General features: G+C 48.3%; 1 protein-coding gene across 1 annotated transcript in view; it reads left to right on the top strand.

The window, feature by feature from the left end:
* The window catches only part of GRIK3 (glutamate ionotropic receptor kainate type subunit 3), a 126,963-nt gene that overhangs the window by 36,923 nt on the left and 66,229 nt on the right, over positions 1–23,811 (top strand). The window contains exons 5-8 of the mRNA XM_054998881.1: positions 4,566–4,619; positions 10,594–10,767; positions 12,005–12,148; positions 20,883–20,990. Of these exons, the coding sequence (XP_054854856.1) occupies positions 4,566–4,619; positions 10,594–10,767; positions 12,005–12,148; positions 20,883–20,990 (480 nt within the window). The remainder of the gene's footprint in view (positions 1–4,565; positions 4,620–10,593; positions 10,768–12,004; positions 12,149–20,882; positions 20,991–23,811) is intronic.

Below are 23,811 nucleotides of genomic sequence, written 5' to 3'. Positions count from 1 at the left end.
AGCCTGCAGGATACTATTTTATTGTAAAAGGGAGGCAGGGAGGGAGTTGAATACACTCTGCTGAATATATCAGCAATGTAGAGATGTGAGTATTGTTTAGGGGATATCCGCAGCCCCGTTCTCTTGCCAGCCCTTGCATGGCTCATGATTCCAATCTACCCATTAAGATCTTCCATCCACCTTCTTGGAAACATTAAATCTTTCTGTGGGTGCCAGCATCAGCAATCTTCCCCGGGTTATTTTCGTAGCATTTTTTTTTTTTTGCAACCAGCCAGGTACTTTCAATTTGTACTAATTGATTTGATGGCATTGGCGATTATGTGGAACAACTCTTGCTTTCACGCCCCCCCTCCCCCCTCCCCAACGTGCCGTTACCTCTGCAGCATTCTTTGACCCTAGAAATATTTCTAATTAGCATTTCCAAATACTGCAAATAATCCTTCATTTAACAAATACCAGGGACACGGTTGCTTATTTCTTAATTAGCTGACTGTGTGGGTGCATATTAAGGGCCCACGCACAATGCAGATTCAAATCGAATGCATTTAAACTTCTCTTCCCCCCCTGCCCATTTCATCATGCTTTCCGCAAGACTTTTGTCTGTATCTGGCTTTGTTTCCCTAGCAGTCATTTTAGATCAGAATGAGGAATTTACCAGCTGGGCTGCACGACCCCTCTTTAAGGAGTCTGAGCTGCTTCCAGTATGTGCTCAGCCAGGCACAGGCATAGGAGGGAGGAGAAAAGGGTACAGTTTACTGAGACTCCAGGGAGCCAAGACTACAAGTCTGTGACCACGAGATGGCTAAGGTTGCCAAATGGTCTGGAGAAAATGTCTGTCCCTTTAATGGAGGCTAAATGTGTTGAAATGGGCCGCCAAAGCTTTTCGTGGCATGAAGGAACATTGCCTGATAAATAACATCCCATTCAGCCTCTAAAGAGACAGGATATTGTTTTCCCTCCAGGTTTGTTGGCACATTGGAGCTTCCGTATGCTCCACTTTTTGGGGGGGGGGGTTCCCTGTCCCAAAGCCACATCTTCCCAATCTGCTTCGAGAACTCACCTTCCACGTGCATCATCCTCATGCGTGTTTTGTGGGTGTTTGTCTTGGGGGGGCAAAGTCCCAAAACAGAAAACAAGTTCTTTATTTGCGCCTTGTCACAAATGACGTTGGCACATTCCCACCCACCCACCCTCCTTCCTTCCTTCCTACCATTTTCCTGTCTTTCAGCTTCTGTTGAAACGGCATGCATAGTACACCAATTCTCTACTGTCGATTTCTTGCTCAAAGTTTTAAATGCAAAAGTGTTTCATAAATATATGAACAATGGAGTAGCGTGATCGCACCATTCCATATCCTACTATATAAAATGCAAACTGTTTTCCTGACCATTCACTCTTTAGCCCCATGCAGGCATATTGCACAGGGATAAGAAGTGAGTCGGAGGAGCAAAACAGTTTGCTTCCTCACTGCCTCCTCGGGGCTTCCAGAGACACGGAAAGGCTCAGTGCAGTGTCGGCGTGGAGCTCCCAAGTTCCCGCAGCGGCCGGGGGGGGGGGGCTCCCCGCACACAAGCCAAGTAGTGACTAAGGGGCTGGAAGAAGACGAAGCCCTTGATCTCTTCCCTGATCCCCTCCTCGACTAATGCCACCGAGGTAGGCGCTGGGGGTGGGGGGGAGTGCTGCTAGGGCCCTTTGTGATCGACAGTCTGATTGCTAAGAGCCAAGCCACAAGTGACGCCTGACACAGGTTGGAGACTTGTCAGCTTCCCTCAAGTTTTGATGGGAAATGTAGGCGTCCTGGTTTTACAGCTTGGCTCTCCATTACAACTGCAAGACTAGGATGCCTACATTTCCCATCAAAACTTGAGGGAAGCTGACAAGTGTCCAACCTGTGTCAGGCGTCACTTGTGGCTTGGCTCTAAGTGATCCAATGTAGCAAGCACTGCAGTATGATTCCCTTTGTATACATAGATATCTTAATAGGGCAAGGACTATTTTAAAAAGTTTTAAAAAAGGGAGCGAGGAATTATATGATTGCGCATGTGAGGGGTAATGGCGAGAGGAGGGGTTGGAGATTTGTGGGAGGGCTCTTCTGATGCAGAAAAAAGCCTCCACGTGCATTGTTACGGTAGATAACTGTGTGGAAAAACCAGCATCAAAAATAAAGACAGAACAAAACAGGTTTCACAAAAAAATCTAAAAACCAAGATCATCATGACCTGCTCGCGCATGGGAAACGATGACATATGTAATGAGTGAGATAACCTGCCAAAGTTCTGTTAGCAGGTCGTCCCATTAAGGACATGTGGAAACGGCCCTTGATACGGTTTACTAATATCAGGAAAGAAGTCTTGCAAGCCCTGCTCCTGTTCGTTTGTTAGCTCAGAAAGCTCCACAGCCGGTCTGGGTATCTGCGCAGCAAGGCACCCCCTTCCCTTGCTCCTGGAGTACCTTCTCTCTGAGCATTAACCACTGCCACCAACTTACCTGGAAGAGTATCTCCTGCTAAAAGGATTAGTACTTCTAGCACTCCTTATTGCATTGCTGTTTATAGGCTCTGCTACACTCATCTTAGCTATCACAGAGATGATCTATCACACTTTTACAATGTAGGGATGGTCAGCTCAACTGCGGCCCCTCCTCATGAGTTATTTGGAAAGCAGGGCCGAAGAGGCATGGTGGATTTATGGAGATCAGGCTTTGAGCGTTCAAAATATAAGGAAATTTAATAAACAAAAATAAAAAGAATACATATGGTTTGTACAAGCATCAGGCTGATCAAAGATGCAAAGAAAAGGTGTAAATATGCAGTTCTCTCACCTTGTACTTGGTACATATCCTGAACAATGTTAAATTATGCTAGTTAGTGTCTCTTAAGGTAACAACATTTAAAATCCTCTCAGAATTTGGGAATTCTCTCCATGGGCTTTTGACACGTGGACCAGATGGAGTCCTGTTATACAAGTTTAGTCCTTTATGGCTTGAACCTCCCAGACAAAAGCCAAAAGATATGAGAGAGCTTCTTATTCATGAGAATTTATCATATTTGCTTGTGAGTCCATTCTGCTCTGAGGCTATTCCCAATCTTCCTGACCCAAAAGGAAGGATACAATCTAGTTTTTTGACTTTCCCAGTCTCTGTTCCTCAGGCTTGCCAATCTAGCTGAGATATTTGTCACATTACAGCCAATGAGAGACAGTATCGTTTAGTGGCTAGAATGATTGACTAGGATCTGGGTGGCCCAGGTTTGATTCCCTGGTCTGCTATGGAAGCTTACTGAGTGATCATGGACCATTCAGATACTCTCAGTCTAACCCACCTTACAGGGATGTTGTGAGGAAAAATAGACACGAGGAGAATGATGTAAGCTGCTTTAGGTCCTACTGTGGAGAACAGTCAGATATAACAATGAAAATGAATAAATTTGCAGCTCTTAGCACTGGAATGCTCGATGCTTGAGGAGTGATAATTCAGTCCATGTCAGTTACCAACTGGGCTCCAGTGCATAGACAGAGTGCAGTCCTATAGGCAGAGTGCAGGGCAGTCTCTAGGGGAGAAGGTATTGCTCCATAGAAGTAGTTTGGGAAATAAAAGTAGAACTTGTTTCTTTCCTAATTTGTGAGGTTGCATCTGTGGGAGGGGATTGTTTGTGGGGGTCACATTAGAAGTTTCCGCTGGACTCAAAGAAGTGATGTTTGGGCTTTGGTGCTGGTTGGCCCAGTTGTCAGACATCCCACCAGTCTGCTAAGGATTTCACTTCCTCCTTACTGACAAACTTCTGTGTCAGGCCCGGGCAGTGTTTGATGAACAGTGTGTCCTATGGCTATTGACATCCTGACCTAAGGTGGCAAAGGCTGAGCAGGCTGCAGAAATGTTCCCAATGTGATCAAGGGGTTGTACACCCTGAAATGGGCATGGCTAGGGAGAAAGGCTGGTCCCAGGCTGGGTGAAGGAAGCGGGCAGTGCTAACAGCAAGGGAAGGAAGAAGGATCTGGAAGAGATGGGAAGGCCAAATGACAGGGCGGCTGGGTACACATTAGTTTTTAAAACAAAATTAAATCTGTGTTCCCTGCCAAGAAAAGCGACACTCTGCAGACTGGATATGTTCTGCAAATTGAGCAGGTGCCGGGAGGTTCACATCCGTGGGAGCGAGAAGCTTCTTTTTAAAAGAAAATAAAAGGATGTTGGAGCGCAATTGCAATTCGTGGGCTTGGATCCAGCCAGCCTGTATCTCATCCATTTCCTCTCCTTACTGCTGCTGTTGTCCTACTTGGCTTTGATACATTCAAGTCCCAAGATCCTCAGCATAGCCTTTTGGGGTGGTCAAATGAGATCCTTTTTACCGGTAGAAAAACAAATCGAATCCAACCTGTCCGCTGACTTGACAAAATATCCACAGCTGGGACTTACCTGTGTGCCTTTTGGAGGCTCAGGGCTAGGGATGTTCTAGGCCTGTCCGGTGGCCAGCTGGTGCTTATCTGGTCTCCCCCTGTGTCCTGTGAATCCCTGTGGGATCCTTCTTTCCTGTTACTTTTTTTCTCATATTGCCTTTCATTCTTCTGTAGGCCATGGCGATGGGGATGATGACCGAATACTACCACTACATCTTCACCACACTGGTAAAGTATCTTGTTCCGTGTGCCTGATGTTTCCTCACCCAAGGTTTATACCCTCTTATGCATGAGCTGATTCCCCTGGTGCAGCTCAGGAAGGACCAATGACTAGCCAGCATCCTTTCCTGGGGCAATGCACATGCGCACATCACAGCAAAAGTGGCTTGGATGAACAGAAGAGTTTTCTGGATTTTCTACCTATTGGCAGTTGGGTGCCTGCCATCATGAGAGGAGCAGAGACTTGAACTTGCGTCTCCAATAGTGACTGAAACGTTTTCACGAACTCTTAATGTAACAATAGAATGCAAATCCTAAAAGTTTGAAGCAGTGGCATATGAGACTGCTAGACACAAATGTACCTTTCCTTCATCTGCTTTGGCCTGTGTCATGTTTGGCCTCACAACAACCCTGTGAAGTAGCCCTCAGTTGCTCATACTGATTCAGCAAATACCAGCAGATTTTGAAGGATGTGCTTGCTAAGGGTGGAATTTGGGGAAGATGTGGCATAACTCCTGGGTGATAGCCTAGGAATTTCCCCTAATCTCTATTTTAGATTCCTAAGGAGCACGAAGGAGGGCTTTTCCTAGCCATTTCCCCCCACTCTATTTATCAAGGGAGGGTATTGGGGCCAAGGGCAGGGTTTTACCTGCTGCGGTTGGACAAATGGAAAGCCTACATTCAGATATTTCTGTTTTACAAAGGAAGAGTTATCTAAGAGCTGACCCTAGGGAGCCCTCCTGCCCTCCACCCACTCTGCCCAATACCATTCAGCTGGCCAACTTAGAAAAATGCTGGGGAAAATAAGAGAGGTGATTGGCATCATGCTGACACCATGATGCCACTTCTGGTGTGGCCTGAAAATGATGTAATTGCTTTAGGTGATGTTCTAGCATTCGACCCAAACTCTATTGTTAACCATAGAGTTCTAGGCGAATGCTAGAGTATTGCTGTGTTGAAATGCAGTCACTTCCAGGATGCACCGGCATAAACACCCCACCAAAAAGGAAAGTCTCACACCAGTTGCCAGCTATGGGCTAGCAATCCTATGTGACCACCCCAGGGACCTACAGGAAGTGCATGGCAGAGGAAGTGGGGAACGCAACTCTCTTATCTGCCAAATCTCATTCCCCAGAGCAAAGCGCACATGCTGGGAAACAACCCTGCTAAATCTTTTGTTTAAATTTTCTCCCCCCCTCCCCCTATGAAGAGACATTTTAATTACTGCCGCGGCTGTTATCTGTCTGTAGCAGCTTCATGCAACTGCCTGATAACTTCCTATTAATCAGGCGCAGCTGAGATACGGCATCATTTTTTGTGAGTAAGCAAAAGCCTGAAGGTGAAGATGAAGAAGGGCTGGGGGCAGGGAAGGAGCGAAAGAGAATTATAATCCATTAATAGATAAGCAATTAGTGCCACTTTCCTGAAATAACAGCTGCATCTCGGGAAAGATATTTTAAACTGTTGTGCCTCTAGGCGATGTTTTTCTCTCTCTCCAGCACTACTGTTTCTATGAGGCTCAGGAGGTGTGATTGAATTAGTCTGTTGTGTTGAGCTAAAAGGTCCCCAGCGGACATCAAATGTTGTCGAGCAGCCCTGGCAGGGAGGGGGCAATATTTTTACCAAACGGCAAGGCTGACTACATAGGCGCTTGTAAGAGGCCATTCAAACCTGACCGTGTGTCGCTTTGAAAATGGAGGAAGCCTGAAGGATGCTGGCTTTGTTGGGCAAATCACCACAGGGGTGGGACCTGGTTTGGCAGTGCGTTCCTCTCATTTTGCTGTCAGAAAGAACAGCCCAGTCATTGTCTTTTCTCCCCTTCCTAAATGAAGGACCATTTAAAATGTGATAATGGCAGTCGTGGCCTTAGTTGCATGACGTTGCATGCCCAGAGAGTCATTTAAAGTGAGCTGTTGTGTACGCAGCATTAGCAGACCAGTGCAATGCCTGCCGGTGCTACAGATCTCAACGCTGCCTCCGTTGCCTAGTGTAGAACCAGGGGACCAGTCGAAGTGAGAAGCTTGCCCACCCGCTTTAAGTTTAAATTTGTTTAATCTCAGAGTTGGAAGGGACCACCAGGGTCATCTAGTCCTATCCCCTGCCCATGTAAGAACTACAGAGATAATATCCACACCACAACAATTAGGTATCCAGTTGATACTTAGAAACTTCCAATGATGAGGAATCCACCGTCACATGAGGGCGACTGTTTCAGTGTTGAACATGCTGCCCTGTCAGGAAATTCTTCCTCAAGTTTAGTTGAAAGCTCCTTTGCTGTAGATTATTTCTGTTAATCCAAGTCCTGTCATCCAACACATTTGGTGACCTATCTGCCTTATCCTCTGTATGGCAACCCTTTAAGTATCAGAAGGCGGCAATCAAATCACCTCACAAATGTCTCTTCTCCAACACAGCTCTCTCAGCTCCCTCAGCTCCTCATCACGGGACATGGTCTCCACCACCCCCAGTTTTGTGAAGAGGGACGTTCCCTTTCATGAGGGGAAAGTTCCAAACTCCTTTCACTTGGGGTGAGAAAACAGTAACCTCTCACTCTCTGACCTTCTCCACTCATGCTAGACCCCTGCTGGTGGTGGTGGTTGCTGGTGCCCAACAAAAATAAGTGACAAAACAACACAAAGACAGAGAAGTCTTGACAGTTTCTCTGTTTTCTGAGCATTCTCTCCTGGCCTGGGCTATTGGGACAGTCACACTGATGCTGGTCCCCTGAGAATTATACTTTATTTTATCAGGATTTGAGTCCAGTGGTACCTTGGAGACCAATACAATTTTCAGAAGCTCCTGCCTTCAAACATTGCAGATACTCTTTGGCTCTCAAAAGCATATACCCCCAAAAGCCCATTGGCTACTAAACCAAAGTATAGTATCAGGTAGCTAGTCGGGTTGGTCTGCAGTAGAACAGCAGGATTTGAGTCCAGTGGCACCTTGGAGACCAGCACAATATCCAGGGTATAAGCTTTTGAGAGTCAGAACTTCCTTCACCCGAGGAAGAAATGGTGCTTGATTCATGAGACAGCCAACCAGATCAAAAACCAAAAGAGGGAACTTGGCGCCATCACCAGCAATAGCTACTTTGGAAGTGGCAAGGGTGGGCAGGAGTAGTGGCTAGAGCGATGGACTAGGATCTGGGCAATCCAGGTTCAATTTCTTGCTCTGCCATGGAAACTTGCAGGGTGACCTTGGGTCAGTCATACTCTTGCAGCCAAACCTACCACCCAGGGTTTGTTGTGAGGAAAAAATGGAGAATGATGTGAGCTGCTTTGGATCCCCGTTGGGAAGAAAGGTGAGGTATAAGTGACATAAAATAAAAACTTCCCTTTGGCCAGCCAGGTTGCTGTGAGAGGAAGAGTTGAAACAGCCTGCTTGTCATTAGGGTTTTCCCTCACAGCACTCTCTTGTTTTCCATGCCCCTCCCCCGCTAGGAAGGATGTTACCAAATGCCATTTTCCTTACTCCTCCCTGGGGCCAGCTATTCCTCTTTCCTGCTGAGTGGAGCAGCTATCATTCGCTGTTGGCTTGCAGCATTTCCAACCCCTCATTCAGACTCGGTTTTTTTCAGTGAGGTTTGAATTGCCGACCTCCCTGTGGCGGGAGTTAATACTCTGGCAGGGCTCTGCGGAGCCAAGAGATGCATTAAGGGAGTGCGCTGGAGCAGAACTTGCAAATGTCCCCTCTTGTGCTGACTGCCAAGCGGCAGCTCTGGGCCTCCTGCCAGCAGTCTGCCTGAGTGCTTCCCCTTTCCCCCCTCCTCAATTAATTGCATAAAGGGCATGCTCATTCATTTGCAGCCAGTGGAGGTAGGTCGGAAAGTCAAAGAACGCATCTTTGCTCCTCTTTGATAGTGATCTGCAAACTGACAGGCCACATTCCAGGTCTTCATGAAATCTGCATTCCCAGCTATTCATACAAGAATAATACGCGGTGGGGGAGGGGAACCTCCTGCAGTTTTAAAGGTGTCTTGCCTATCACTTCTGGCTTGTGCCAGGCTCTTCAACTGGAAGAGAGCTAATGGCATACATCTGCAGACCAGAAGCCATTCTCCCCTCTGGCATCTGGGTCAGGGGGCCAGGGCCGTTCATAAAGGGACCGAGATGCCATTAAACAATCAAGAAGCGGAGATGGGATCAGTTTTGATGATCAGCCCAATCAAAGCTCAGGGGTGGAGGTGGAAAGAGAGAAGACATGCAGCTCATTCAGGCCAAAAGCTTCCCAGTTTGGGCCAAGTGAGAAAGTTCTGGTCCTGATCCCAGTCCAAATCCAGCCACTGCTAGATAGAGTTGATGGCTTTTCCCTCCATTTCTTGACTGCCTCCTCTGTGTTATGTCTGTTCTTTGCCATTTGTTCAAGATATGCCTACACAAAAGGTGCATCGGGCCAGTCTTACATGTAGTGGAAGGTTGATTTGCACAAGGCAGACTGCACATGGCAATTTCACTGCTAGGAGAACAGTCTCAGCCTAGCCAATGGGAGGGCTGATAGCTGTGGATCTGCTGTCCTTCTTTTGAGGTGGTTTGAGGCAGAGCCTTATCTTGGGTTGCCAGCACCTGGGGCATCCCAAGTCTGGCGGCGCCCCTGCCCGCACGCTCCCAGGAGTGTGTGATGATGTCACTTTTGTGACATCATCACATAGGGTGCCCCCCCGGAAGCGTGCTGCCTTTGCTTCTGCTGGAGGGCCAGGAGTGTGCGGCAAGCCAGCTGCCCCATCAGCGCTGCAGGCACACAGCATGGGCGGCCTCCCAGCCCTCCTGTGCTGCCATTGTCAGTGCTGCCTCGTCAGCGCTGCAGGCACATGGCACACGGGTGGCCTCTGAGCCCTCCCGTGCCAGTGCCAGCGCTGCTGCTGGAGGACTGGGAGTGAGCAGCAAGCCGGCTGCCCCATTAGCACTGCAGGCGCATGGCACAGGTGGCCTCCCAGCCCTCCAATGCCACTGCCCGAACTGCTGCTGGAGGACTGGGAGTGAGCAGCAAGCCAGCCACCCCATCAGCACTGCAGGCGCTCAGCATGGCAAAGGTGGCCTCCCAGCCCTCCCACGCTGCTGCCCGCACTGTCACTGGAGGGCTGGGAGTGTGCGCTCTTGGCTGGCAGCCGCTCCAGCACCCTCTGTTTGGCATGCCCGGGGCAAGCAACCCCCCTGCCCCCACGTAGATCCAGCCCTGGTTTGAGGTTCAGCTAGAAGCATCATCATTGCTGGCAGCCCTTCCAGTATTTTGCAACTTTGGCGAAATGGCACTCTGTTTCTTTTCGACTTTCTCTGCACCCTGTTTTCTGATTATTTTTTTTAGGAAGTCACACAATATTGAAAGCGCTGGCAGTATTTTGATGCCTGGAAGTGGCAAGAGGACCAAGATTTAATGTCTCACTTTTCAAATGCCTATTCCTTTCTCTCTCTCTCTTTTTCTCAGATACTTAAAATGTATGTTTCAGGTTTAGAATTATAACAATTAGAATTAATTAAGTCCCTTTCAGCTGGAATTGCCATGGAGCACAATTTGAAACCAGTTTTGCTGCAGTGTGCGCAAGCAACTGTTTGTAGGAATTTCAAGGAAAGTAGGGTGGGGGGAGAGTTGGGAAAGGTTAGCGACCATCTCACAGGGCTTTTGCTTATCCTGGGCCTTGGCGCCATCCCTGCAGGCTGCTCCTTCTGGCAGCAAAAAACAACACGAAGTCTAGAGGAGGGAGAGACAAAGTAATAATTTATTCATTTATAGCCCACCTGTCTTGCTGAGACTCTAGGTGAATTAAAATGTAATAAAAACATTGTAAGACAGGGTTCCAAAATAATGCAAGAATGACAAGATAATACATACGACAAACATTGCAATAAAACAGGATTACAAAAATGGGGAAATAATGCACTAAAAATAGTACAGTACATATAATAAACAAGGAAATAAAGTTGGATTACAAAATTTGAAAACCATGCCAAAGAGATCATACAAACCCAAGTTTTTCTCTTTCTCAAAGGACCTTTATGCATTAGATCTGGACCAATATCGCTACTCTGGGGTGAATCTGACTGGCTTCCGGATCTTGAATGTGGAGAACCCCCATGTGTCTGCCATCGCTGAAAAGTGGGCCACGGAAAGATTGCAGGTGGCCCCCAAGCCGGAACCCGGGTTGATTGCCGGCGTGATGATGGTACGAGGGCCACAACCTTATCCTTTTGCATAGAGGAGGCATCTGGTTGGGACCAGTCTGGGGTGAGACCTGTCCTGGGTGGAGAAGACAGGGAGCCCAGCAATTTCATTACAAGTTCACACATTCAGCAGCAAGGCTTTGGGCAAAATTGCTTATTACAAATGAATGCAGGTAGGAAAACATTGACAGCCCCTTCTAGAGACAAGCCCTTTGGGGAGAGAAGCAGTGAAGGAGAGGGCTTAATTTTGTTCCCACCCAATGCAACTCCCCTCCCGGTTAGTTCACCTTGTGGCATTCCTGATGCATGATTGTGTGAGCCAGTGTGGAAATCATCCTTTCCTGGTGCGTGTGTGTGCAAGCTGGAACAAAACCAGCCCAGTCTCTTGGTTGAAAGGAGGGAGCTGTAACTCACCGAGGGCTCCAGAAGAGAGGAGCCAGAGAATATCCTTTCTACCATGGCTTTCCTATGGGGTGGCGGAGGGCCGGAACTCATAGAATCGTAGAGTTGGAAGGGGCCATACAGACCATCTAGTCCAACCCCCTGCCCGGTGCAGGATCAGCCTAAAGCATCTCTGACAAGCATTCATCCAGCCTCTTCTTGAAAACTGCCAGTGAGGGGGAGCTCACCACCTCCCTAGGCAGCTGATTCCACTTTTGAACTACTCTGACCGTGAAAAAGTTTTTCCTAATATCCAGCCGGTACCTTTGTGCATGTAATTTTACCCCATTGCTTCGGGTCCTACCCTCTACTGCCAACTGGAACAGCTCCTTGCCCTCCTCCAAATGACAGCCTTTCAAATATTTAAAGAGAGCAATCATGTCCCCCCTCAACCTCCTCTTCTCCAAACTAAACATTCCCAAGGCCCTTAGCCTTTCATCATAGGGCTCAGTCTCCAGACCCCTGATCATCCTCGTCGCTCTCCTCTGCACCCTCTCGATTTTGGCCACATCCTTTTTGAAGTGAGGCCTCCACAATACTCCAGGTGTGGCCTGACCAAGGCAGTATAGAGAGGGGCTATGACCTCCTGCGATTTCGACGTTATGGCCCCTTTGATACAACCCAGGATTGAATTAGCCTTTTTTGCCACCGCATCACACTGACTGCTCATATTCAGTTTACAGTCCACTCTTACCCCAAGATCCCTTTCACATATACTACTGTTTGCAATAGAACTCATAATGCTTTCCTTGCCTCCAGAGCACTAATCAATGCAAATCCTACTCCCCTTCATTTTAGACAGATGCTGCCCTGTTGTATGACGCAGTCCACATTGTCTCTGTGTGCTATCAAAGGGCCCCCCAGATGACGGTCAACTCCCTCCAGTGCCATCGGCATAAAGCATGGCGGTTTGGTGGGCGCTTCATGAATTTTATCAAGGAGGTAAGAAGAGCATCGTTTGCAAATGGCAACCGTTCTAGCACTTGGCAGGAAGGGATGAGGCTGACCCTGGAGAGGCACGTTGGTTTTGCAGCCAGAGTTGGCTGAGATGCCAAATAAGGTGACGTGCTTTAATCTGCTATATTGGTAGATTAATCGATGCAAGCTTCCGTGGGAGCCAGTTTAAACCGGCAAGAGAAAATGTCAATCAGTAGGCTGCCATAAAGAGCATACTTCTTCGTTTTGGATTTTGATTCAAAGACATGGCATTAAAGATTTCCTTTAATTCTAACAATTGCGGTGGCTTTTATTTGTTAAGTAGCAAGCTCTTGGACATTTCCCTTTGTGGCTCAGAAAGGCACCTAAAATAAAGTCTGGCTTCAGCAATTCTGTGTAAATATAATTAGTTAAGTAATTAATTGATTAAAAGGCAAATTATTAATCACCTAAATCTCAGTTTGCTGACAGCCATTAACATTTAGAACAGGTAGGAAAAAACACATGTGAGGTTGGCAAACAATGCATTGGGGTCATTTGAGGTTGTTGCCTCTCGTCTTGCAGCTGTCTAAGCGCCAGAACAGACAAGACACCTGATGTGTGGAGGACATGCATCAGTTTCCCGCAAGGGTCCATGGGAAGTGTAGTGAGAAAGAACCTCTGCCAGGGAGAAGAAGGAGAGCTCCCTCTCACTGCTGCCAGTTCCCCTAAAAGCATTCCGCAGTCTCCTGGCCTGCAAGGAGAAGCCAAGCCCCTCCAGCGCGACCTCAGCAGCTCAAGGCGAAGAAAGGGAAGCAGTGGTGGCTGTAGCTCAGCTAGGCCTGGAGGCAGCGCGCACTGCTTCCAATTGCGCCCCAGTGGCAGGAGCATCTCAGCCAGGTGCACATGGCATGAGCCCCATGCTGGCTTCCTGCAGTCATGCCGTCCATCCTCCTGCCACTGGCAGCCCAGAAGAGTGAGGATGGGGAAGGCTCAGCTCTTCCCACTCTCAGCACCCATGAATCGTTCTCTGGCTCCCACTCGGCTCCCAGCCCTTCAGTGCGAGGGTGCTGCTGCCACCTTCTCCCTCTCGCCACTGCCAGTGTGCTTGGCTCCCTCTGGCTGCCAAGGGCATTTAGGGGAGCTGGTGGCAGTGAGAGGGAGCTGAGTGGACTAGACGAGATGCCTAGAGAAAGAACCTCTGCCTGGGAGAAGAGGTTCCCATGGAACCTTGCGGGAAACCAATGTGTGTCCTCCATGCATCAGGCATCTAATTGGTTTTGGCTCTAAGATAAGAAGGAGCCATGGGATTGGCATTCTCTAGGGGGGCGGGGGCGGGTCTGAGAGCCTTTGTACCATTCTTGTTTCTGTGCCCAGGTGGCTCCTTCTTTCCCAAATTCAGACAACTGACTTTTCTTCAGGGGTATCCTGGAATAAAAATAAAGTTTTCTGGGCTGGGCACCACCCAGGAGATGAACGTACCGAACTGGAGGTTCATCACTAGATCAGAACCAGGATCACTGGTTCAGTTCCAGGCTGCTTTCATTGGATAATGCATTTTCAATGCACTTCAGCAGTTGTTTGCAAATGGAGTTTCCTGTTTTGCACAGGGAAAAACCAGTTGCAAATGATTGCTAAAAAGCATTAAAAGTGCATTATCCAACATGTATGAAAGGAACCTGGTGATGGAACCCCGAATCATTTTTAAAAGTCATCGTGCACCCATACCAATGAACAAGGTGGGGCTGTCCTCCTTTTCCTCCGCAAGCTGGTATACAAAGAACGCTTTCTCCTCACTGCTGAGCACCCAGCCCTAGATGCATGCGCTGCTTTCTCTTCCCACAATGGTACCAAGAAAGGCTTAACTGAAACCTAGTCCTGTTGTCAAAATTGGCGGGCTGCTGTTAATACTTACAAATATCGGAAGCTGCCTTATTCTGATCCAGAGTCTCTGTGGCTCGATATTGTTGTCTTTGATTGGCAGAAGCTTTCCAGAGAAAGACCTTTCCCCAAACTGCCTACCTGAGATCCTAACAGGGATGAAACAGGATCTTCAACATGGCTCCAGGGGAAGCTACGGGCCTTCCGCCTTCCACTCTATGAAATTTTCTTATTAAGGTTTTTTTCTTTCTGTCTTATTGAGGAATGTTTGCTCTGTTGGTGACCAGCTAAAACTGAAGTGGAAAAACAGGTGAGAGATTCCTCTCTCTGTTTGCAGACAGATGGCTTCGTCTTGACAGAGCCACTGTTAGAAGTGACATGGGAGCATCATTTTTCTCTCTGTTCCGGGTAATTCCCATCTCCCTGCTTGCAACCCAAGCCACTTTTTCCTGCCTGCACCTGGCAGAGGCTGGATGTGGGAAGCAGAGAAGCCCCCTTGGATGTAAACAGGCACATGGCAACAGTTGAGCTTGCCAATTCTCCCTCTTTATGTGTTTAATTCTACCAGAACCAGCCTTGCAAAAATGAAAATGGTAAGTTCAGTACTCATTTGAATAGATAGCCCTAATTTGGATATGTAGCCCTTGAAGGAAGCCCTTGGCAGACCAGATTGTCCTTGAGCCTTCAAAGGCTGCAAAGGTTCACCAACCAGCAGTCAAAGGACTGTAGAGGAATGGGGTCTAAGCCAACCGCAAGATGATTTTACTACAAAAACGAGGCATTAATTACAGTTAGCCCTACTAGATCCCCTGGTCTATTAGCCTTCACCACTACCAAATTCCACAGCACCTGTTTGGTACAGGATGCTTGAGTCCACAAGAAGAAGAAAGCAGGAGGATCTCCGTAGTCCTGGGCAACCTCCCCTCTCCCACAACTTGAACTGATTTTGCTCCTAGAGTATGCCATCCCCTCCTCGCATCCCTAGGAGCAGATATGGGGTGGGGGATGTAAACCCCAAACTAAAATCATCCCTAAATAAAATCCATGTCCCCTGCTCTGCTGCAGACTCAACCAACACCATTTGGTCCCCTTTCAACCTCAGCTTATTGTTATTGCCTGCTCTTAGTTGGTGGTGGCATGTTCAGTTCCTCCCAAACTCCACCCTGCCAGGTCCTTCAGTGAACATATCAGACAGCACCGTTTTGTAGCAGTTAAAGTGTTTCAAGTATGTATACCCTGATTTTCCAAAATAAATAATTCAAAGTAACTTACAGTCAGTTAAAATAGGCAATTGTCATGGGCCAGGTCAGCACAGGCAGGATAGTGTGAGTCCAGTCCAAGGTCGGTGCACGAGTTCAAAGCCAGGTGAGCGTTTCAAGTCCAAAGTCCAGAAGCCAGAAGCCAAGTCAAGAGGTCCATAGGTCAATTACCAGTCAGAGCAAGGGCTATCCAGAAGCAGGGTCAAGGCACGGTCCAATGGTCAAACGGCAAAGTAAGGCCAGAACATGGTTCAGTGGTGTGGCCGCAGCAGGAACAGGATTCCAATGTGTTGCTTCCATGCCTCCTGGTTGTCTGTGGCAGGGTTTTATAGGTAGGCTGGGCTGGCAGCCAGCTGCTGGGGAGCTATCCTGTGCTTACTTCCTCATCACTCTCCACAAGCAGCTGGCATCTGGCCAGGAGACGTGCACTTTGCCGCCTCTCCTGCAGCTCCACCTGCTGCTTCTGTCTTCGGCGTTCTCTGGGTAAAGCTGGGGGTTTGGGCATCCTTGGCACTGCTTCACCAGTGGTGGTAGAACTGGAGGGCATTGGTGCTGCTGGCTCAGCTGCTGACTGAGGGCTTTGGGTAACTGCTGGCTGGGCTTCACCAGTGGTGTTTTGGCTGCAGGGTGTTGGGGCTGCTGGCTTAGCTGCTGACCGTGGACTGTGATCTGCCAGCAGCTGTTCCTCCTGATTGCCGGCTTCAGCTGCATCAGGGCTGGCTTGGCTGGTTACACGGGGCTCCTCTTCCTCTGAGGAGTCCTCACCCTCACTGAGACCCATGACAGCAATAAGCAATACAATCACAAGAAAGTAAAAAGACAGCTGGTAAATTTAGAATAGCTGTAAATAACAACCAAGCAGTCAAAATATTAAAGGCAACAGTTAACTCAAGATACAGCCATCTGGATCCAGTGCCGTATTAACCGGAACCAAAATAACTAGCCCAATGCAGAGCCAATTTTTTAAAAAGTCTTTATGTGGTCTCCCAATGGTAGTTGGGAAGGTGGCACATGAGTCCAACATTCCAAAAATGTGATACTCCAACCAAGAAGGTCTTAAGATTGCCAACTGCCTTTGTAGTACCCCAAGAAGGGCCTCTGAGGAGGGTCTTGTGAAGAGGGAGGTTGACAGAAGGAGGCGACCCGCTGCAGAAATAGCATCAGGTGGGTAGCCATTTTGGTCTGTAGTAAAAGAGCAAGATTTTGATCCAGAAGCATCTTAAAGACCAGCTACATTTCCAGGCTATCAAGAATCAGAGCTCCTTTCATCAGAGATAGCAATTAGCCAACGTCTCTGGCTAAGACCTGGTGAGATCCAGCAGGCCATTAGCTGGTTCTGTTACTAAGGAAGTTGGGTGGTTCTACACCTTCTTCAAAGAGGCCGTTGCTTTCTTCCAGTGATGCTCAAGAAAAACACCCTGGAGAAGAGCAAAGCATTGCAGAGAGAGAGAGAGAGAGGAGGTCAGTTAGTCTCCACTCTCAATGCCTCTTCACCCATCACCTTCTTTCTAGATGCTTAATTTTGATTGATCTGCATAGAGATTTCCCTCTCAAGTGGAAGTCATTACCATGAGAACAACGGGCACATCCACATCGAAGAGTGCTGTTCAGGCAGAGGGGTGACCTCACTGCAGTATGCACAGAGAAGTCACTTGATGTAGGCGTTTCTTTGAATCCTGCAGACAAAGATAGACGATCAGGAGAAGTTAATCCATTCAAACATTTGGCCTCGAAATAAGACCCAGTTTCCTTACATCGAGGGCAACCAAGCTGCAGAAAGATATATTGTGCTCGAAACATTATGCTTGGCAGCAGGGCTTTGTTTCTGGGAAAAGAGATGGTGGAACTCAGTGGTGGAACTCAGGACCACACAATGACGTCACTTTGGGTCAGCTGGAACAAGGGGGGAGTTTTTTAAAGTTTAAATCGCCCTTGGAGAAAATGGTCACATGGCTGGTGGCCCCGCCCCCTGATCTCCAGGCAGAGGGGAATTTAGATTGCCCTCCGCACCATGGCAGCATGGAGGGCAATCTAAATTCCCCTCTGTCTAGCGATCAGGGGGCGGGGCCACCAGCCATGTGACCATTTTGAAGAGAACTCTGTTCCACCGCATTCCCGCTGAAAAAAAGCTCTGCTTGGCAGGCCTTCTTGTCTGGCTGGCCATAGATAATGGTTTTTCAGAGACAAAAAGGATAGTATGGAAGACCTATTGCTGGCCAGCATTCAGTCATTTGTTGTTTTCTGTTCGCTGTCACTTTGGGTAAAACAGTTTGCAGATTTCTTCAGCACTAAAAAAAATGCAAACCGTGTCTGGTCAAAGTCATAAAACTGCCTTCTCTTGGGCCAGACCCTGGTCTTTCACGGTCATTGTGGACACAGCTGTCCAGGGTTTCAGACCAAGGTTTTCCCATCGCCTGCTAGCTGAGACTTATCCCTAGAGTCTGAACCTCTGATTAAACCACTGAGCTCGGGCCCTCCCTTTCAGACAAAACGAATATGCATGCACATAGCAAGCTGCAATGCCTCTTGTGTATAAGGCCTTAAGAAAAATTATTTTCTGAATCCAGCCCTATGGTCCCTGTGAGATTCTTTTGTTCTTTACTTTGGAGGAAGGCGGGCAGTGCCCACCACTTGCAACCACCCTCACTGTGGTTGAGTGCCTTCTCCTTTGTCTTCTCTGGAAGCCTCCATTATCTAGATGCCCAGGCAAACACAGGAAGAAAGGGTCAGTGGGGAGGCGGTGGGTGTTTTGCCCCTTCAGCCTCTTCCCCCTCCATCAGCTCTTAGTCCCGGGATGTTGCTTCGATTTTTCAATCCATTTGCAAAGTTGGCTACTGAAAACAGAAACAAAGAAGGGAGCATTTGTCCTCTGGGATGCCCTAAGCAAGCAGAAGTTATTTCTCTGCAGAAGAAGCCAAGAATCCCCACCTGTGCTTCTTTTTGCCAGCATGCAGTAGAGCTTCCAAAGCTCCCACTGTGAGCCAGAAAGAGCCCAGATTTTTAGGGCGGATTTATTTTCCCTCCTGCCTTGCAAACTGTCTTCTGACATGGTTCCGTTTCGATACCACTATTGACATTGTTGAGCCGAGCTGGAATTATAGTTGAAACACTTCTCTGGATCTGTGAGTCAATCAGCAGCCCTCAGGAGACCTGAGTTTGAGACTCAGTGAAAAAGGCAGGCTATAAATAATGTAAATAAAATAAAGTGAGCAAGGGGCTTATTTATTTTATTTGTATAGTCATACCCAGATTTTCTCCCCAAGGAAGACCCAGAACAGCTGACCACATTGTTTCCCCTTCCTCTATCCTATATTCATGACCGCGACCCTATGCGGTAGGTTAGGCTGAGAAAGTGATGGGCCCGTGGTCACCAGATGAGCTTCCATGGCAGAATAGGTATTCTAACGGTTCTCACAGGTCTTGACCATTAAGCCATACCAGCTCTCCTGATGTGTAGCTCCTAGGCTAGCAAAGTCTCTGATCAGAGCTTGCAGTCAGTTGGCTCTTCCTTCGTTATCTGGAAAAACTACTTGACTTTGGTTGTTGCTGTTATCGTCATCGTTGCTGTATTTAGAAACATGATCTGCAAGAATGAAAATTGCAAAGCTCTTTCCTCCCCCCCTCTCACTTTCATTGTGTATGAAGTCTTTTGTAATCAGTATGCAGCTGGATTTTCCTGTGTGCAAACCATCACTAAAGGGCATTGAACATGCATTATCCAACATGTGCGAAAGCAGTCAAAGAGAGGGGGCAGGGCCATTCCTCCCTCCAAGCTTTTGGTGGTTCATAAACCAGGGAAGAGAGGGCCTCGTAGTGGTTATGGTGGTGGTGGAGCACAGGAGCTGCAGGCCTCGGAGCACACGGCATGGACAGCGATGTGGCAGCCATTTGCCACGGCAAGGAGGGTGGTGCAGCTGGCACGCTGGCCTTTCAGGAGGACGGTGGGGCCAGTCTGCTTGATAACTGCATCCCTCACTCAAAGCAGCACACCTTGCCTTCCCTACTCAGCTCAGCCCATGTGCACACGGTGGGTATGGGAGCCAGCAGAAGCATGCTGGTGTGTGGCATGTGGCATGCTCCCTCTGTTCTCCCCCATACTGTCAACAAGAGAAGGACAAGCCTGACTGGGACAGCCAGGAATGTCAGTAAAGGCTTTTCAGGAGAAGGTGGACCCCCCCCCCAACTTTGTTGTAAAGATACATAGGAACCCAAAGTATCCCTGTTTGTCCACCCACTGCATCCATCAGCCATACTACCCTTCTACAAGAGCCTGGGAGGAAGTGTCTTTCCATTTTTGTTGTGCTTTATAAACTTCATGGCAAGAAGAAGAATGTACCAGCAAGTTGCAACTGACTCAAGGTGACCCCCATCCATGGGGCATTCCAGACAAAGAAGAGCAGAGGTGCTTTGCCGTTGCCTTCTCAAGCCCCTTGGATGCCAGGGAGGGAGCAGAGAAGTCTTCAATGTCTCTGGATCCCTTGTTATAGAGAATTCTTCAATGTCTCAAGAGAGGCTGGCTGCCAGGTTTTTAGTTGTAGGTGGGGGGGTTTTGTCCTCGGAAAAGACTTGTCCAAGGGAAACCGAAGGCAGGCAACCTCCTATCCAGAAAACGTTTTGAGCATTGGAGTTAGTTTGCTTCAACCGTGGTGGGTGATGTGTTTCTCTGTTTGTTTGAATATTTAAGCCATTTTTACATACCTGTTTCCCAACAAATGTTCCAAGCACCTTACAGTTCGGTAACACTGAGAAATGTTGCCATGTTGAAGAAATTAAAAAAGAAAAGAGAATTTTATCACAGGACAAGTATTTTCCATTTACCTCTGTTGTTCTACTTGAGAACTCAAGGGGGAGGGATGGGGGACAAAATTATCTGTTGCTTGGCGTTGTTTCAGATTGCTCCGTTAGGCAAGTGGCTTTGGAGAAGTGTGTTTGGATTGGGGATGTGTAGAAGCACAGAACTGCTGCGATTGGGGAAAGAAAAGCCAGATCCCTTGGAGGTGTGATGGGCATGGAAAGGGGAAGGAATAGGTAGTCTCACTGCAAGGGACTGGCTAGCAGGCACTTGACTGAGAAGCCCTGCTCCTAGGGCCAAATGTGTGGGAATGGACTGTTGCTGCACATTTGTGTATGCCCTTTCACTTTGCGAGTCCCAAGACTGAGCCCGGCTTCAGGAAAAGGTGCTGGAGCTGGCTCGAGCCCTTCTGCTGGTTCAGCCTGGCTTCTTCTCAGAGGTCCAACTGGTTGTTAGGGCAGCTTTGGGAAGGAACCTTTTTAGCCACTGGCCCACCCTCAGCAAACAAGCCCTGATTTCTTCTCCTGCCCAGTCTGCATGGAACCTGGAAGGTGTAAGCACCAACTCAGCCGGAGAGGCGGTGGGATGTCTGGAGCTCTCCAGCCTCGGCAGTCACCCCGTGAGCAATGATGGAGCTTATGATTAATTAATCATGCCCTGTGGGGAGAGAGTATCGGTGTAAGGAGTAATTAAAATGAAGCATCGTGCTACTTGTAGCGGACTGTGATTTATGGCCTTGACAAAGGGCTCCTTTGCACCCTCCCTGGTTCTCCCCCCCCCTTCCCCGCTACACACGCACTGCCATCATTTTCCACTCTTCTTCCTCCAGGCCCAGTGGGAAGGCTTAACAGGGCGCATCGTCTTCAACAAGACCAGCGGGCTGCGGACAGATTTTGACTTGGACATTATCAGTCTCAAAGAAGACGGGCTGGAAAAGGTCAGTGGGCTGGGCTGTTTGCTAGCTTTTCCCTTCAAAGCAGCTGGCGTGGGGATCCGAGGAGCGGTCCCGCCTCCCAGCATGGACCTTACAGCATTCACTGGACCCAAGAAGGATATGGCGGATCAAGGGGCGGACGTTGCAGAGGGGAGCTACAGTCGCTTCTTGGCCCTGAAGCTAGCCCGGGGGAACTCACTGTGCCTAGCCCTAATGGGGCTGTTGTGAAGCCTGTGTGGTTGGCTCAGTTGACCCAGAAGGACTTTGGGAGGACTGCTGAGGTGGCATAAGCATAGGTAAAGTGATTAGGGTTCCCAGGTCCTGCCGGTGGCATGCAAACTCCCTGCAGTTTGCCCCTCTGCCTGCCAATCACTGGCAATCGGCAAGAGGTACCAACCTGCACAGTGATCAGCCACCAATAGGCAACCCAGAACCCTGAAAACGCGCATCGGGAAATGACATCATCATGGAGGCCATGGGAGTGCTCCTGTACTTTGTGCAGGGCAAACAGCCGGTTCTGAAAGAATCGGCCCTGCGCAAAGCACAGGAGTACTCCCACGACCAACGCAGTGACATCATTTCAAGAAATGGCATCGTGCTGATCACCTGGGAGCATGTGAGAGAGGAAAAATAAGCCTGGTCAGTACCAGGAACCTCCTGTCTTACCGGTTGCCAGGAAGACCTGGCAACCCTAAAAGTGATGGATATTGGGGGAGGGGGAGAAATCCCAACTTTTTAAACACACACACACACACTCACTCACTCACTCACTCACTCACTCACTCACTCACTCACTCACTCACTCACTCACTCACTCACTCTCTGATGGGATCTAAGCTGGCAGTGAGAGACCAAGAAAGCGATCTTGGGGTGGTAGTGGATAGCTCAATGAAAATGTCAACCCAGGATGTGGATGCTGTTAAAAAGGCAAATGCCATGCTGGGCCATAATTAGAAAAGGAACAGAGAATACAACTGCCTCCCTTATACAAGTAAGACCACTGTTGGAATACTCTTTGTATCAGTTGCTGGGGAGCACGGGCAAGAGGATGCCATTGCAGATCTGGCTTGTGAGCTTCCTAGAGGCAGTGGGTCGGCCACTGTGGGAACAGAGTGCTGGACTGGATGGACCTGTGGTCTGATCCAGCATGGCTCTTCCTGTGTTCTTATGAAGGTTGTAATATTCCAGCTGGATCAGATGAAAGGGCATCTAGTCCCTGATCCTGTTTCCAACAGGGGTCAGTGTCGGCATCCATGAAGGCTCACAGGGGGGCTACGTAGACACCTGATGGCCCCTAGCATCTCCCTTTGATTATGGAGGTTTCCTTTAATCGCCGTGGCGAATATCTCTTGAGAGCCCTTTCCTGTATGAATGTACCTGGACCTCTTTTTAAGCCATCACAGCCAGTGGCCACCGCCACATCTTGTGGCAGTGAGTTCCCCAAGCTTATGCATTGTGTGAAGAACATATACTTTCATATGTCAAAAATATATCCCATCTTGCCAATCAACCTCACTGGGTGATCCTGAATTCTAATGTTATGAGAGAGGGAGAGAAACCTCCTTCCCTTTGCAAGACCTTGTCAAAGAGACAAATGTTTATATTTGTTCCACCACACCCCTTTCCTTAAGACAATAGTTGGACATGGCTATTTAAGGTCAAGGTGTAGCATAAATGTTGCTTGTTTTCATGAAAGCTTCCTGATAGACTGCTATGGACGCTGCCGTCAGTTCTAGCAAGTTCTGCCCACAGTTGTGTGTCTCTCTTTTCCCCCCTCATGAATGTGTGTTCACATTCATTGTCAGCTCAAGAGAGGCTTTATAGTATCCATGTCAAATCTCTGTGGATGTTAAATTCCTGTCACTAGATAATCCGAATTAATAGTGTGCCCAAACAGGGAGCGAATCCCAATATGTACTTTTGCATTACATTTAATAGCTTACATTTGCCAAGGTTTAGCCAAGGGCTTCTGATCTTCCTTGCCTCCTGCAAGTTTGAGGATTACAGCAGTATTAAGCACGTGTAATTACAAATCCTGTGTTATCCGTCTAGCACAACTGCACTGGTGGTGGGATAGGAGGACAGTCGTGAAGAGGGTCTTTCAAAAATTGACGCACTGCACCAGGCAGGCCATTTTCTGCCTTCCACCAAGTCATCTCTGCGGGTCTGCTGTAGAACCCCCAGTTTCTCACTGCTTGTCATCATGGCTACTGGTAGCCTTTGAGCACATACATTATTATAGGATAGAAGAAAATACTGGGGGAGTGGGAAGGGGGGAGAGGAGCTGGTTTTCGTATAAACAGGCTGGCTTTCCTGTAAACTCTGTTACTATTTTGCAATAAACCAGGTGACTGTGTAGATTTAAATAAGGAAAGGAGCTCTTCTGCCCACCCCACCCCAGACCAAGACGGGCATTTCTCACATCCCTGCAGAACTCGGACACAGAAGTGTGTTGGTCTCTGCTTTGATGTTAGTTTTGATAAGAACCACTTCCAGGCCCATCCGAAATCAGTGCTTCAAACCTGCACATGTGTGTATTGTGGACCTGTGCTGGGCTTGCCCGTTCTCAGTCCTTTTTGTGATGTGCATCTGAGCAGTGTGATCAACCTGGTGCATTTGGCTTTGGCACATACCAGTTCATTGACTGCAGTGGTGCCATTCAGACACATAATAGTTTGGTGAAGTAGATGGTAGTGGTTGGTCCCATTTTATAGACAGGGAACTGAGGAAGAGAGAAAGATAGAGAATGAGTGCACTGCATTCACCATGGGAAGGGACAGAGGAGGCGCTTTCCAGTGAATGTTCACTGGAACCAGGATCTCTG

Source organism: Eublepharis macularius, chromosome 15 (genome assembly GCF_028583425.1).
Source record: "Eublepharis macularius isolate TG4126 chromosome 15, MPM_Emac_v1.0, whole genome shotgun sequence".
Lineage (NCBI taxonomy): Eukaryota > Metazoa > Chordata > Lepidosauria > Squamata > Eublepharidae > Eublepharis > Eublepharis macularius.
This window is presented reverse-complemented; position numbering and strand designations above follow the sequence as displayed.